General features: G+C 36.7%; 2 protein-coding genes across 2 annotated transcripts; both read left to right on the plus strand.

The window, feature by feature from the left end:
• The first annotated feature begins 1,952 nt into the window (after nt 1-1,952).
• Nucleotides 1,953-4,934, plus strand: LOC110930113. The gene is made up of 3 exons (XM_022173339.2): nt 1,953-2,245; nt 3,046-3,231; nt 4,551-4,934. The coding sequence occupies exons 1-3, from the start codon at nt 2,180-2,182 to the stop codon at nt 4,752-4,754; spliced, it is 456 nt and encodes a 151-aa protein (XP_022029031.1). The 5' UTR covers nt 1,953-2,179; the 3' UTR covers nt 4,755-4,934.
• Nucleotides 4,935-6,584: 1,650 nt separating this feature from the next.
• Nucleotides 6,585-11,261, plus strand: LOC110930112 (26S proteasome non-ATPase regulatory subunit 13 homolog B). The gene is made up of 6 exons (XM_022173338.2): nt 6,585-6,856; nt 8,935-9,381; nt 9,536-9,616; nt 10,397-10,593; nt 10,668-10,767; nt 10,858-11,261. Exons 1-6 carry the CDS (start codon nt 6,707-6,709, stop codon nt 11,041-11,043), a joined length of 1,161 nt encoding a protein of 386 aa, XP_022029030.1. The 5' UTR covers nt 6,585-6,706; the 3' UTR covers nt 11,044-11,261.
• Nucleotides 11,262-15,058: the final 3,797 nt, after the last annotated feature.

The following is a 15,058-nucleotide window of genomic DNA, read 5'->3' on the forward strand; positions in this document are numbered from 1 at the left end:
TAAACCTTTTACAAAAATGTCGGTTGAATGTATTTACCAGTGTAAACTGATGTATTTTCCCAAAAAGGTTAACTGCAGGTACTAAACGAAATAGGCTGGCTTCCTCCTAGAGTCCTCAATAAGTCTTGCAAGCTTGGACGTCAACCTGTTGAACGATATTTCCTATTTATTTTTGGATCCCCTGTGGATTACTTTTAAACTGTCGTGATACTTGATATTACAGTAATATTCAGTTGAAATATATCTATTTTTGCTTCCGCTGTGCATTCATATATTGTGTGGTTTGACTATAATGTTGCCAACTACGTCACGGTAATCCCCCACCGGGCCCACCGGTGAAACGTGTGGAAATCGGGGTGTGACATCGTAGCAGCGTTTCCCTAAGTGAAATTGTGATTTTGAGCAGTAGAATTCGTTTTTTATCAAAATTTTCGAACACAGATGAACTGCTCATGCACCAGCAATTTATAGCAGAAAAATAGGTTTTACGCGGCCCGCGTAAACCTTAATAAAAACTTATGCGGCCCGCGAGAGCCACCTAGTCTACAACTAGGGCTACCGTGTCACCGATAAGGTTGCCACGTGTGCGACACGTGGCCTGGAATGCTTATCCGGTCAACTTTGCTTTGACGCGGCCCGCATAAGCCTAAGCTTACGTTTTACGCGGCCCGCGTGAAACTCAAATTTCTTGTTTTCTTGATTTTTCATGAACAGTAGGGTTCCAGGGGTCCGGGTTTTTACTTACGGGTCTTTTAGGGACATTTTTGCAAGTCCTTACAGTACTCGATTGATACATCGTCACCGTCAGCTTGGGTAGGGTATGCGGGTGGTGTTTATCGATTGAGGTAGGTGATGATTGTGTGTGTGCTTGCCTCGAAAACAATGTGGTGGGGTTGGGTACCTTCGGTAACACCGCAGTCGGTGTTCAAGGTCTCTGTCAAGCAGTTTAGGTGACGCTTGTTTGTGGTGTTTTCGTCAAGGTCCTCAAGAAAGATGCATTCTTCCATGTGATAAATACACCACAACCTATCTTATTACATATACATTTTAGCTAGGGGCGACAATTTTTTATATGACCCGCCAACCCGACCTGAACTCAACACGAAAAAAACAGGTTTGGGTCGACTAACACGACCCTTTAAAAAACGGGTCGGGTTCGGGTTGACCCGTATTAAAAATAGGTCAAGTTATGGGTTGACCTACTGACCCGTTTAACTATTTAAATAAAAACTTTTATATCTTTGTTTTTGTTTTTCCGTTTGTATTTTACATTGTTAGTTGTAATAATGTTAGTTTTGACACATTATATTTTTTATTTGTCACATTCATACTCAACATTAAACATGTTATTGATAACCCACTCAAAACCAAACAACTCGCTTATAAATTGTCAACTTGTATGACTCATTAAAAAAATACGGGTTAAACGGGTCGGGTTGACCCGCATTTATATTTGTGTGGGTTAGGGTTGAAATGTTTGACCCGAATAATAATATGGGTTGGGTTCGGGTTAAACATTTCAACCCACCAACCGGCCAACCCGCAACTCGTCAACCCATTAACCCGACACGATTGACACCTCTAATTTTAGTCGCACCGTCACATGATTATCATAAGTTTAAAACCAAAAAGAATATTTGCGAGGACATAAGTATAAGTTTAAAACCAAAAATGTGTGAATTATTCACGAATGTTGGAAGACTTAGCATAACCAAAGTATACATTTTTTTTAAAGTTGTGATTATTCACGAATGTCGGAAGTTTTAGCATTATAGCATACGTTGTCTTAACTGGGTTTGAGCTAGAGAGCCCCTTCGTTCAATAGATCCTCAATTTAAACTCCGCAATGAGAAACCTCTATTATTCAGACTCGAAGTTGAGACCTAGAGGGGAAAACTCACTCGGACAGAACCCACCATAGGTGGAACTTAATACATATTCGTCATATATGTATATGTGTATATAGAGGGAGAGAGAAGGGAAGAGAGAGAGAGAGGCAGAGACAGAGAGAATCCAAACAAGCCCACCAAGCCAAGCTACTGTCTGTCCATCTTCACCTCCATACAACCTCCACTCTCTCTTTTAGAGAGATAAATTGAATCTATCTGACAATTATCTATTAATTTCTTTGATTGTTTCAAAAGCAAAGCACAAGATTCATCCTCCTGTAAACAAAAACATGGTTAGTCTTTTTTCAAGATTTTCTGTCAGCAGAAACGGTCATCGTCGCACCCAAAGTGCACTCGTAAGAACCAACTCTCTCTCTCTCTCTCTCTCTCTCTCTCTGTAATTCCTTTTAATTCTTCATTACAATTCATTGGTGTTCTTCAATCTTAATGTTAGATGTTTTTAATCAATTGTTTCTCATGATCTGTGAACTGGGATCCTGTTGATTTCTGTTTTGTTTTTGTTGAAAGTTATTAATTGGATTTGTATTATGAGCAATTTGCGTTGACATTTGAAGGTATGAAATTTGGGGGTTTGACCATTTGACTTTTGATTTAATATGTTGATTTTTTTTTTTTTTTTGCTAATTTAGTGGTTAAAGAATCTGAATTTTGGGAGATGGGATTTATGATCACTGTATGATGCTATACATGTTTTGTTGTATGTTCATTAGTCAAATTTTTGTTTTTGTTATGTAACTTTACCTTATTTGACTTTTGAGAGTCAAATGAGCTTATATTTAAAGTCAAATTTGATGAGAACTGTTTGGTTTTAAGTAAAAAGATCAATTGTTGGAGGTAACTGTATCAACTTGTGATATGATTTAACATTTTAGAGAGAAAAAAAAAGTGAAATTTCATGTCAAATTTGAGTTTTGAAACCATTGACTTTGAATCCATGTAATTCAAGATTTGATAGTTGACAGAGGTGTTTGTACAAGCAAGTTTTTCCGCATTTTGGAACCGATTATCCAATTATTATGACTTTTTAATCTTTGAATAAAATAGATTCATACTTTGATTATCTCGTTTTGGGGGGTCAATTTGGTTGGTTGACTTTTTTTTTTGCGTGTGTGTTTGGTTGCTTAATCCTGTGAAGGAACAAGGGGCGATTATACCGCCGGATACAGTTACTACAGAAGCTACGAGTGTCGCAGGAGTCATGTCTACATCTCATCATGGAATTGAAGTTGCAGTCGAGTTTAAACCTGTCGACCGTCCTATTGAACCTCTTGACTTAGATCAACCTGTTCCGTGCCCGTTGCCTGAGCCTTCAATCCTCAATGTAAGTGCACATCATACTAGTTTTCTTGCATATGTTTATAAACAGTTGATCTATATAATATTGTTTGGGGGGGGGGGGGGGGATATTCCACGGTCCTCCCAACCGCCGAGGTGATCCCACCTCGCAGACCGCCACCCAGCAAGCCTGAGTCTGGGGGTAAATCCGCTACCGTAGGGGCATTGGGAACGAGCAAGACTCGAACCCGCCACCTCCGGGTTAGAATGCGGGCTGGTGGCCATTGGGCTGACACCCAATGGTTATCTATATAATATTGTTTGTGTTTGACTAAACACAAAGTAGAGTAAGTTACAGAAATTTGTCCTTTGGTAAGTCCTTATTGCAAGATAGGTCATTGCTTTTTTAGAAATTACATATATTTTCATCACTGTTTGCCGATCAGTAACATGTTTGGTTATATTCATTAACAGAAAGGTTTAATGGTTTTTTTAGGGAAGAGGTGTTGTTGAGTAGGGCTGCAAACGAACCGAACGGATATGAACAAGACCTTGTTCGTGTTCGTTTGTTAAGGAAATATACGTGTTCACGAACTGTTCATGAACACTTACCGAATGAGATTTTATGTTCGTGTTCGTTCGTTAAGGAAATGAATGTGTTCGTGTTCGTTTGTTAATTTTAGGTAACAAATGCAAACGAACGTTCGTGAACTCAAATGGAAACACATGAACACAAACAAGCGTTCATGAACAAAATGCATAATACATTAATACTTATTAAATATTTTATTTGTTGGAATGTTGAAGTATTTAAATATAATATAAAAACTAAATGAACATTCGAACACAAATGAACATAAACGGACATACATTGAATGAACACGGCCTCTGTTCATGTTCATTCATTAACTAAATGAACGGAATTTTTTGTTAGTGTTCATTCTTTATTAAACGAATGAACATAAACGAACTTCCCGCCGTGCGATTCATGAACTGTTTGCTGAACGTTTGGTTTGTTTGCAGTCCTATTGTTAAGGGTTATGAATTTTTTTGTTGAGTACGAGGGTAAAGGGGTCATTTCACATTATATGTCAGGTAGTAAAAAAGATCAAAAGTGTTATTGATCGGTGAAAAATGGGACCGTACGTATAATTAAAAAAAAGAAATGACCATACGTTAAATATGAACATGCCATAATTTACTCTAAAACGCTATCTCAACGATAGAAGATCAAAATGTAGTTCATTTGCTAACTCCCTAGTCATTTGACTCTCACTCCCAAATGTTTTATTCGAGAATCTATGTGTTTTGTAGTTCATTTTTTGGATAGTGTTTGCTAAAATATTTGTTTTTGTTACATAAAAGGATGGAAGAATATGGAAAGAACGCGTATCTGCAGGGGTGAACAGAAGGCCCGATTTGGCTGTAACACAGGAGGAAACGGTGGGCACGCCTGAACCCGAGACACCTAAAACAAAATCACGACCACGAACAAATCGGATGATACTTCCATCAATTAGTGCACCTGAACATAACATTCTTAAACTCCTCGAAGAATCTGGAATGTAATTTTATGCTCAAAGCATTTGTTGAATTCAAGGTTCCACCCTTGTCCTACATTTTTTCGAGATCACTTCTTAAGTGAATAATTTTGAACACAAAGTATTGCATGTACATACTCTAAAGTGATCTTTTACTGCCTGTAGTTTCTCTGTCTTCAAAATACATATGCATGTGTGTATGTGTGTATATGATCATTTTTGTGGTATGCACAACCTATGGGTGCACACTTAATTAGGTCCTGAGCGCAATGGATGGGATATGGGTCGTAGAGGTTGCTAGAGAAGGAAGTGGTGAAATCGATCAGGTGTTTGGTGTATATGTTTGTAGGTGTGTTGTCGATGAGGAAACGAGGGTTCGGCTGTGATTTTAAGTTTTTAACAACAATTAATGCATCATAGTCATGTCAATACAATAATTCAGAAAAGATGTCAACATGATGTTAGGTAGCCCGTCTACCTGCCATTAGTCTGTAATCGTCTCTATTTTAATTAAAATCTACTTCAAACTTTTTTAGAACCAGGTTCGACAAGTCGAGCCAAAACGGGCTACATAACGTCATGTTGAGTGTATTAAAACCGTCTCCATTTGTACTAGTGAAAATCTGACTAGATGATAAATTGACACCCATTAAAGATTTTAATATGTCAATATAGTATATCTATACATATAAAACCAAAAAGTTGATATCAATTCATAAATACAATAATAACAAGTAGAATAAAAATGAATATCATTGGACTTGTGAAGAGAGTGATGGTTAGCTTGAGTTAAATTGCTAATGGTGCTGGTGGATGTGGTGGGGATGATGGGTGATGGTGTGGATGATTATGATAATGGAATAATGTATTAATGTGGTTGGATAGCGAGATGAGGATGGGGGTGGTGTCTATGATGGTTTTCAAGAATATTCAAGCCATCTCTTGAACATTCAAAGGAACACTAAAAAGATTAAATGAATAAACATCAATGATGAAATATAATGCAAGTGTACAATTAATACAACACAACTAAATAAAAATATAATATAATTGGTATAAAAGTTGACTAAAAAAAGTTACAAAATATATGAAAGTTATAATTATAATTATAAGATTATTATATAAACCTTTACTTTTAAACAAAAAGGTTGACGAATCAATGTTCTCGCGCGGTCTAGAGCTTCCATCCCCGATCCTTCCTCTTTTCTTCTTGGTTTCATCATTAACTCTCTCAAAATCTTGGATTACTTTCGGATTTTGAAGTTTTTATCTGTCTCAAATAGAATGAGAGACAATATTCCCTCAAGGCCACCCAACTTCCCAAGTCCATACGATGCACCCTTATGGATGGTAAATGAATCCAATCAAGAGTAAAAAAACTCGAAACCCAAAGCATTCGGTACATATAGATTTTAGTGTAAAGTACACGAATGGTTCATGTGATTAACCAAAATTTAGGATCTAGTCCTCAGTTTTCGAAAGTACACGGACGGTTCATGTGGTTTGCACTTTGTAACGTATTTAGTCACCAACTTTTACCAAAAGTACATGAATGGTCCCTATGATTTTCACTGTCTAATGCATTTAGTCCCCAACGTCTAATGAGTAAATGCGTTACAAAATGCATATCATATCACGGGGACCATCCATGTACTTTTACTATCCGTACACTTTCCTCTTGATACTATTTTTTTTTTTTTTTTTTTTTTTTTGAGATTAGTTTTTAACTTTTAGTGGGCCTTGGGCCTCTTGGGTGAAACAACTAACAAGTAGTAAAAGTAAGAAAAAAAAAAAACAAGTTACTGACATCTATCGGGTCGGGTTAAAATAAAACATATAAATCCATCGGATCCATCCCAAATCATCATTCGTTTCTTGAAGCAAAAGAAATCACAGACGAAATCAAACAAGGGTTTATACTTCTTTACACACAAATCCCCAAATCGTTCATTCAGCAACCGTTTCGGAAATCAATCAGCGATGTCAGCTCTTCAATACCTAGATTCTCTTCGTAATACTCACCCAGAACTCTCCGATTGGTACAATACGCTTGCAGATCTGTACCAAAGGAAGCTATGGCACCAACTCACTCTCAAACTCGAACAATTCGTCGCACTCACTGTTTTTCAGGTATTATTCGATATAGTTTTTGTATGTTCATGTTCTTTTGGTTGTTGAATTGAGCCCGTTGACTGTTTATGATTTGAATTAGGGTATTTAGGTTTAGTTTTGATTTAATTTTGGAGAAGTTTGGTTTGTTAACGAATAATTGGGATAGAGATCTGAGTTAGTGATTTTGATTTATTCTGTCAGTATTAGATGTAGAGTTGATAACTTGATCATACTTATGGCTTATGCTACTAATAGAATAATTTTCAAATTAAATCTGTATTGCACTGCAATGATACAAATGCTTGATTTGAAATGCCAGGATTTAAGGATTCTGAGATTTAAGGATAGAGGGTGAGACTGAGATCGTGTATTGTAAATTAAGTAGTTAATGTGGTAAAATATCGGATATCGGTCAAGGACCGATATTTGAGATATTGGTTATCGCGGTGGGATATTGGTAATTTTAATATCATGCTAAATTTATATATATAAGAATTTAACACTAATAATTCAGTATGCTCGCCTACTATTAACAAATTAACCTTTTGCGACTTTCAAAACACTAAAAATTGTAGAAAGTAGGAACTGACTAAGACTTAAAAAACTAACATTTAACAATAACAACCAAGTAACTAACAATTAAGACTTAAAACACTAATAGCGGCAATAAGAAGAAAGACAAATGGTAGAACTAAAAAGAAAGATACTGATATCGGGAAAATCGGTGATATATCTGTAAAATATCGGTCATTATTGCCGATATTATCGGTACCGATATTTTGCACCGATATCTTGGCAGGGGACCGATAACCGATATATCACTAATATATCGGGATATTAATTACATAGATTGTGAATGAGTAAAAAACCCAAAGCCAAGCTAATAGCGCGATAACAGAAAGAAAGAGAATTTTGTTGGAGATATATGAACTATTAAGCATTATGTATAGTATATCTTAAATTTGCGCGTTCATGTTTATGGTTTTTAGTAAGTTTAGTTGTTTCATTAAGCTTGACAAAATGGGCACGTTGGGTATCGTAGGGTAACTGGTCAGAACGGTGGAAACAAGGTTCGGCTTGGATCGGGTCAAAATGGGTTCTGAGTGACCAAGATAGGTCTGGGTCAGGACGGGCCGTTTTAGAAAAAAAAAACCAGTACTGTTCATTCTAACCTTTCTCAGTTTTTAACCAGCACCCAATCTGAGCTGTCTTCACAGTTTACTCTTACTCCTTTTCATTTAGCCCATTCAGACCGATTCAAATTAACTATAGCCAAGAATGACCCAAAAGATTAAGGTAAGCACCCATAAGGACCCGAAATTGAGTGTTTGGGTTAATATTACCAGACGCGTAATTTTTATTGTACTATATAATTATAACTTATAAGTTCTACAATAGATTTTTAGCCCTCTAAACTTTGAATTTTGAGTTTCTATCTTTTAATTTATAATAAGAAATTAATGCCCTCTTGAATCCTTTGTATGCGTTTCCAATAATTTGGGAATGCAGTCAGTGCACCATTCAATATCTGGCCGCAACAAGTGTATTTCCTTTTTTTAAGAATATAGTGGGAACTCTTTTGTTTAGAGACTGCCCAGGGAAAAAAGTGTTGGATACTCTGGTTTGCTTGATCTATCGGGTGCTTGTTTTCTCTCCTTTTATGAAAAATTCTTTGGACATTACGGAATTTGGAGAAATAGATCTGTTACTATACTTCTTATTAAAATTTATTATCACTGTTAGCAAACTGAAAACCGATCCTTCTTTTAGGGACTGGGATTATATATAATAGCTATCTTACATTGAATGACGTTATTTGAAACTTGCCTCATCCTATTTTATCATTTTTCTCCTGATAATTTGGGCTTTGTTACACAAAATGTTTATAATCATGGGAGTAACAACCCGACAATTGAACATAGTAAAAAAATCCTTGTAGGCTCTAGAGGGCTCTCTTATATTGTCATGTCACTCTTGTTCTTTTCTTTTGACTTTGATTTACTTGCAACTATTTGCAGCTGTTCACACATGCAACGAAATTCCTCTCTTTAAAATTTTTATTTATGTACATGAACTCCTTGTTATTTGTATTTCAGGCGGGTGATGCTCTCATCCAACTATATCAGAACTTCATCACCGACTTTGAGACTAAGATAAATCTTCTCAAGCTCGCACATTTTGCTGTTATAGTCTCTCGTCAATATTCAGAGAAAGAAGCAGCCATCAGCTATCTCGAAGGAGTGATTGAAAAACTCCGAGCTACGAAAGAATCACGTATAGAGGAACCAATCGCTTACATTAAGATGCAAATAGCCATTTTCAACCTTGAAAAAGGAGATCAAAAGGAGTGCAAGAATCTTCTAGACGACGGAAAGAGCACACTTGATAGCATGACTGACATCGATCCGTCCGTGTATGCTAATTATTATTGGGTGACGTCCCAGTACCATAAATCTCGCCAGGAGTTTGCTGAATTCTACAAGAGTTCTCTACTTTATTTGGCATATACGTCGGTTGAATCTCTTTCGGATTCATTTAAGTTGGTATGTTTTAATACAACCCACGACAACAAATAAGTTAGTTTAGGAAAACGTTATAAATTTTGATTTTAGGGTTCATTTTGCGTTCGTGTTGATGCTTTGTAAAGCTTTAATTTTTAAGTTTTGTATCTTACTGGTTTATGTTTTGCGTTTTTAGGATCTTGCATTTGATTTATCTCTATCTGCTTTACTTGGAGACAACATTTACAACTTTGGAGAACTACTTGCACATCCAATAGTAAGTATATATGTTTTTTTACGTTAATCATTCTCGTATACTAATCCACATTTAAGTTTGTATTTATAGTATCCATTTAGCATCTAACTCTCTAGGAGAATATACGTATTTGTGTGTGTATATACACACATTAGGGGTGTAAACGAGCCGGGCCGAGCCTTAGCTCGACTGGGCTCGAGCTCGGCTCGTCATGTTTTTATGAAGCTCGAGCTCGGCTCGGTTCGAGCCTACTTATTTGAGCTCGAGCTATTTTAAGAACAACCTTAGACGAGCTAAAAACCCGGCTCGAGCTCGCTTCAATATCGCTTAAACGAGCCAAAGCTCGGCTCGAGCTCGGCTCGCCAATGTTATCATCATTATTATATTATATATAAAATAGATAAATTTTTGTTTGGGCTTGTTTAGGCTCGCGAGCCTAAACGAGTTTTGTATTTCAGGCTCGAGCTCGGGCTCGATAACTAAACGATCTCTATTTCAGGCTCGGGCTCGATAACTAAACGACCTCTATTTCAGGCTCGGGCTCGGGCTCGTTAAAGTTCAGCTCGTTCGAGCTTTTAACTGAGCCGATAACGAGGAGCTCTTGAGCCTCTGGGATTGTTTACACCCCTACACACATACAAGCACACTTATATGTATGCATATATAATATATGTATACCAACATCTATGCTTTAGTCACAGAAGTTAAACGTACAAGAATTAATGTAAAGAAAATCCTTTTACTAGCTCATTAAGAATAATATAATATATTTATATTTAAATCAAATATGAACATGTGCAGATAAAAAGTCTGCTAGGGACACAGGTTGAATGGCTCTACTATATTCTAGAAGCATTCAACAACGGAGATCTAGTTCGCTATCAAGAACTGTGCCGTGTTCATGCAGCTTCTCTTAACGCTCAGCCAGCTTTGGTGGAGAATGAGAAGAAGCTTCTAGAAAAGATCAACATCCTCTGTTTGATGGAAATTATCTTCAGGTTACTAATTTCTTTTCAAAATATTTACATATTTGACTTCGGAAATTGTTTTTAATCACATTTTTTTCTTTCAGTCGACCATCCGATGAGAGAACCATTCCCTTAAGCATCATAGCAGACCGGACAAAACTTACAGTTGAAGACGTTGAATATCTTCTCATGAAGAGTTTATCTGTAAGTCTGCCTTTTAATAGTTAATGTAATATATTACGAACAGGTTGAACATGTAAAAATTAAAAAAATATATTACTATTGACATTGCAGGTGCATCTTATTGAGGGGATAATTGATCAAGTTGAAGGAACAGTTCATGTGTCTTGGGTGCAACCAAGAGTTTTGGGAATAAGTCAAGTAAAGTCTTTGCGTGATCGTTTGGACAACTGGGTCGGGAAAGTACACACTGCTTTGGTATCGGTTGAAGCTGAAACACCGGATTTAGTTGCATCCTAAGTCGTTTCTTGGTTTTATTCATCTCTTGGATAGCTTGTTGCCCAAGTTATTTGGGTGAACTCAATGTATGATACCTATTCGTTTTTCTCCTTTTCGAAGGCTGTTGAGCCTCATATGTATCTTACTTTCCGTTTTTGATCTGTGGTTGGATAGAAACTTGTTGAATGCACTTTTACGAGTTACACTTTTTAATCCCAGCTTCTAAATCTTGTTCTTCATGAGACTTGAACTATGGTATCAACTTATTTATTTATCAAGTTCTTAATTTGGTTGTTACTGAAACAGTTTTTTTTTTTAATTTATTTTTAATTAATAACATATATTAATACTGTGGCCCGATTTCATTTTCCGTTAAAAAAATAATAAATAAAAAATTATGTCTTGATTCCATGACATTGATTTCAGAACTAAGAATAAGCTTAATAATATGGAAAATGTATGATACATTTATATATAGTGTTTTGAACGTGATATCATAAGTTAAACCGTCCAACACTTTGTTTATCTTTGATTCAGTGAACGGGGGTAAGCGGGGAGGGGAGAGGGGAGGCTGTTTGCCGCGCGGGGCACTCTGCCGCCAGCCCTATTCACCGCAAGAGGGGAGCCAAAATGGTGGACTAGTCACCGCATGGAATGTTTGGCATTTTTTCGTTTATTAATTAATTATTTTGTTAAAATGGAGGCTAAATGAAATGTTTGTGGGTGCGGAAAAAATGGAGTGTTTGTAATTTTATTTTGTTAAAATAGTTTTATTTCATTTATTAATTAATTAAAAAAGAAAAAAAATAGTTTCCCTCACGAGGGGTGCACCCCGTACGTTTTTTGGCAAGAGAGGAGTTAGAGAGGGGGAATGACATAACATCGTACGATTGGGTTAAAAAATCTTTCCCCTCACCTCATTAGGGGGCGCCCCCTACACCCTTATACAAATGTATTATGTGATTTTCATACTTCTTAACATCTTATAGGTTCTAAGATGTAATTTGTGAACTTTTTTCTTCAGAAACACAAATGCGTGTAGAGTATGTCTTACTTCTTATTTTTCTTGCAAATGTTACATTTAAAATTCTATTATATTTATTCATCACCAATTTTAAAAGATTTTTAATAGAAACATTTATGATTTTTTTTATAATCATGCAAAATGTTATATATATTTGTTAAATTTTATTTTATTTATGACCTAGTGGTTTAGTGGTATGACGCATGTTCTCTATCTAAGTGGTGTTTGTAGTATCTAACTTTCTTACGTTTTTTATGTTCTAAAGACAAAAGTCACATGGGTTCAGAATAGGCAACATTAGGTGGTACGTAGAGTGAAGGAAACACGTTACTTGGTTTAAAATAGTGCAAAATTAGATGGTATGTAAGGTGAAGAGAACACATTATTTGGATGGAGGCAAGTAGTTACAGGTTGGGTGGGTACTTATGGGTACACTTTCACAACCCAAGTGAGTAATGGGTGTGTTCTCTTTATCGAGTTCTACCACCTCAAATTAGGGTAGTAGGTTGAGTCAGAAGTAGGGGTGCTAAATTTGCTGTATTTGCGGGTTCAGTCTGACCCGAACTTGAAAATTTTAGACAAGCCTGAACCTGAAAATTGTGTCATACATATGAACCCGAATATCAATAGAATGACCCGAACACGACCTATTCAACACGATTTTTTTTTTCGCAAATTAGTATACCGAATCTAAAATTTTACTAAAAACACAAATAATATATAATATAATTACATTTTAATTATAAAATTTTCCGTCAATTTCTTTTTTTAAGTTATAGCTATCGCGTAAAATACATTTTTAAATTAATTTATGACATAAAATATATGTAAAAAAAGTAAATATTATATAAATGGGTTAAGCAGGTCAACCCGTCAACCCAATTGGGTTGACATGAACCTGATCCGTTTAGCTAAACGGGTTGCAGGTTCAACATGAAACTAACCCGAACCTATTTAAACATAACCCAAATCTACAAATTTCAAGTTAAGTTTGTGTTAGGGTGAGAGGGGCACTCTCCTCTTAGGGGAGTCCCCTCTCTTACGCACAACCAATTACGTTATGTCACGTCAACTCCCCTCTTAAACTCCCCTCACACCCTAATTTGATGGCGGCACCCCCTCTTAGGGGACTTGATTTTTTATATTTTTTTATTTTTTATTTGTTGTAATTATGCATGTTTATAAAATTTTTTTTAATAATAATTAAATAAAATTTAACAAAAGACATTTCAAAGTAGAAAATAAAAATTAAATTCAAAGTAGAAAATTAAAATTGCATTCAAACTAGAAAATAAAAATTACATTAAAACTAGAAAATAAAAATTTTAGAAATCGCACGGCCACCCGTACTTGTGTTACATGTCTTATTTTTATTTTCTATTGTCAAGGGATTAGGATGCTATTTTTGTTTAGTGGGGGGGGGGGTGTCTTATGTAAGTTTTTTTTATCTATTTATGTGGATGTTACGTATGGAATGAGAATAAGCAGAATTTGAGTCAAGATTATTCCCTATCTCTTAGCTTCTTTCTCTACAATTTAGTTATAACCCTATCAAGGGTATCAGAGCTCCAGTTGATTCCTCATCGGAATTCCTTGCCGCCGCCATGACTAACACCCGCAATAATGAAATCGACAACACCCTCAAGTCCCATGGTAAGGCAATCAGCGACATCCAAGCTGCGTTAGCGGCCCTGATGAAGCAACATGAACAATCTTCGAAGCAGCATGAAGAGATTTTGAAGGCGGTGCGTGATAAAGCCGTGCAGTCGTCGGGTAGTTCCTTCGGGTCCTTCTCCGGCCCAGATGGTGATTCACGAACATCCAAACCATTCCGTATCGGTAAGATCGACTTCCCTAAATTTTCGGGGGACGATGTTGAGGGGTGGGTCTATCGCTGTGAACATTTTTTTTCGATGGATGACACTCCTGATGACTCGAAATTACGCTGTGATGCGGTTCACTTGGAAGGTGATGCCCTCCAATGGCACCGTGCCTACTTGAAGACCCGTAACGCCACGGTTGCCGAGGTCCCATGGGCGGACTATGTTCGTTCGATCTCTGCCCGTTTTTCTGATGCAATGTTTGAAGACCCTATGGAAGAGATTGCTTCTCTCGTTCAACTTACTGATGACGCCAAGGGTCTACAAGAATATAATTCAGGTTTCGATCGTTTGCTTAACAAGGTTACCGTTAGCGAACTTTATGCCGTTAGCCTATATTTGAAGGGTTTGAAACCGGAAATAAAAGGCCCGGTAAAGATGTTCAAGCCTCAAACACTACGTGAGGCGTATGGGTTAGCAAGAATTCAAACTATGAACAACACATGCTTGATGAAGCATTTCATCGCTGTGGAGGATGGGCTGCAACCTGAAGATGTCAAAATAACATCTCCCGTTAATGGTTCAAAACTACCCTTGCTGCCAAGTCCAACAACCGAGCCATCAAGTTCTACACCAGGAATCCTTAGATCGAGGCGTTTGACGAGTGATGAACTTGAGCAAAAAAGGGCAAAGGGGGAATGTTTCTGGTGTACCGAAAGGTTCGTTTCGGGGCACAAGTGTAAGAAAAAACAACTCTACATACTTGAAGTGGTAGATGATGAAAAACAAGCAACGGAAGAGGATGAAGACAAGGTTTCTTGAAGTACTTTTTGAGGGCAAAAAGTAGGTTAAGAGGGGAGTATTGTTACGTGTCTTATTTTTATTTTCTATCGTCAAGGGATTAGGATGCTATTTTGGTTTAGTGTGTGTGTGTGGGGGGGGGGGGGTGTCTTATGTAAGTTTTTTATCTATTTATGTGGATGTTACGTATGGAATGAGAATAAGCAGAATTTGAGTCAAGATTATTCCATATCTCTTAGCTTCTTTCTCTACAATTTAGTTATAACCATATCAACTTGCTAGCAATGTCGCGCTTTCGGGCGAGGATTGAGGAGGATCCATTGATAACAAATTTTGAAAATAGCCGAAATTGGGTTGAAGGTTGGGTGGTTGGGTGTTGTAAAAGGAGGGG

This window comes from Helianthus annuus, chromosome 3 (assembly GCF_002127325.2).
Source record: "Helianthus annuus cultivar XRQ/B chromosome 3, HanXRQr2.0-SUNRISE, whole genome shotgun sequence".
NCBI lineage: Eukaryota > Viridiplantae > Streptophyta > Magnoliopsida > Asterales > Asteraceae > Helianthus > Helianthus annuus.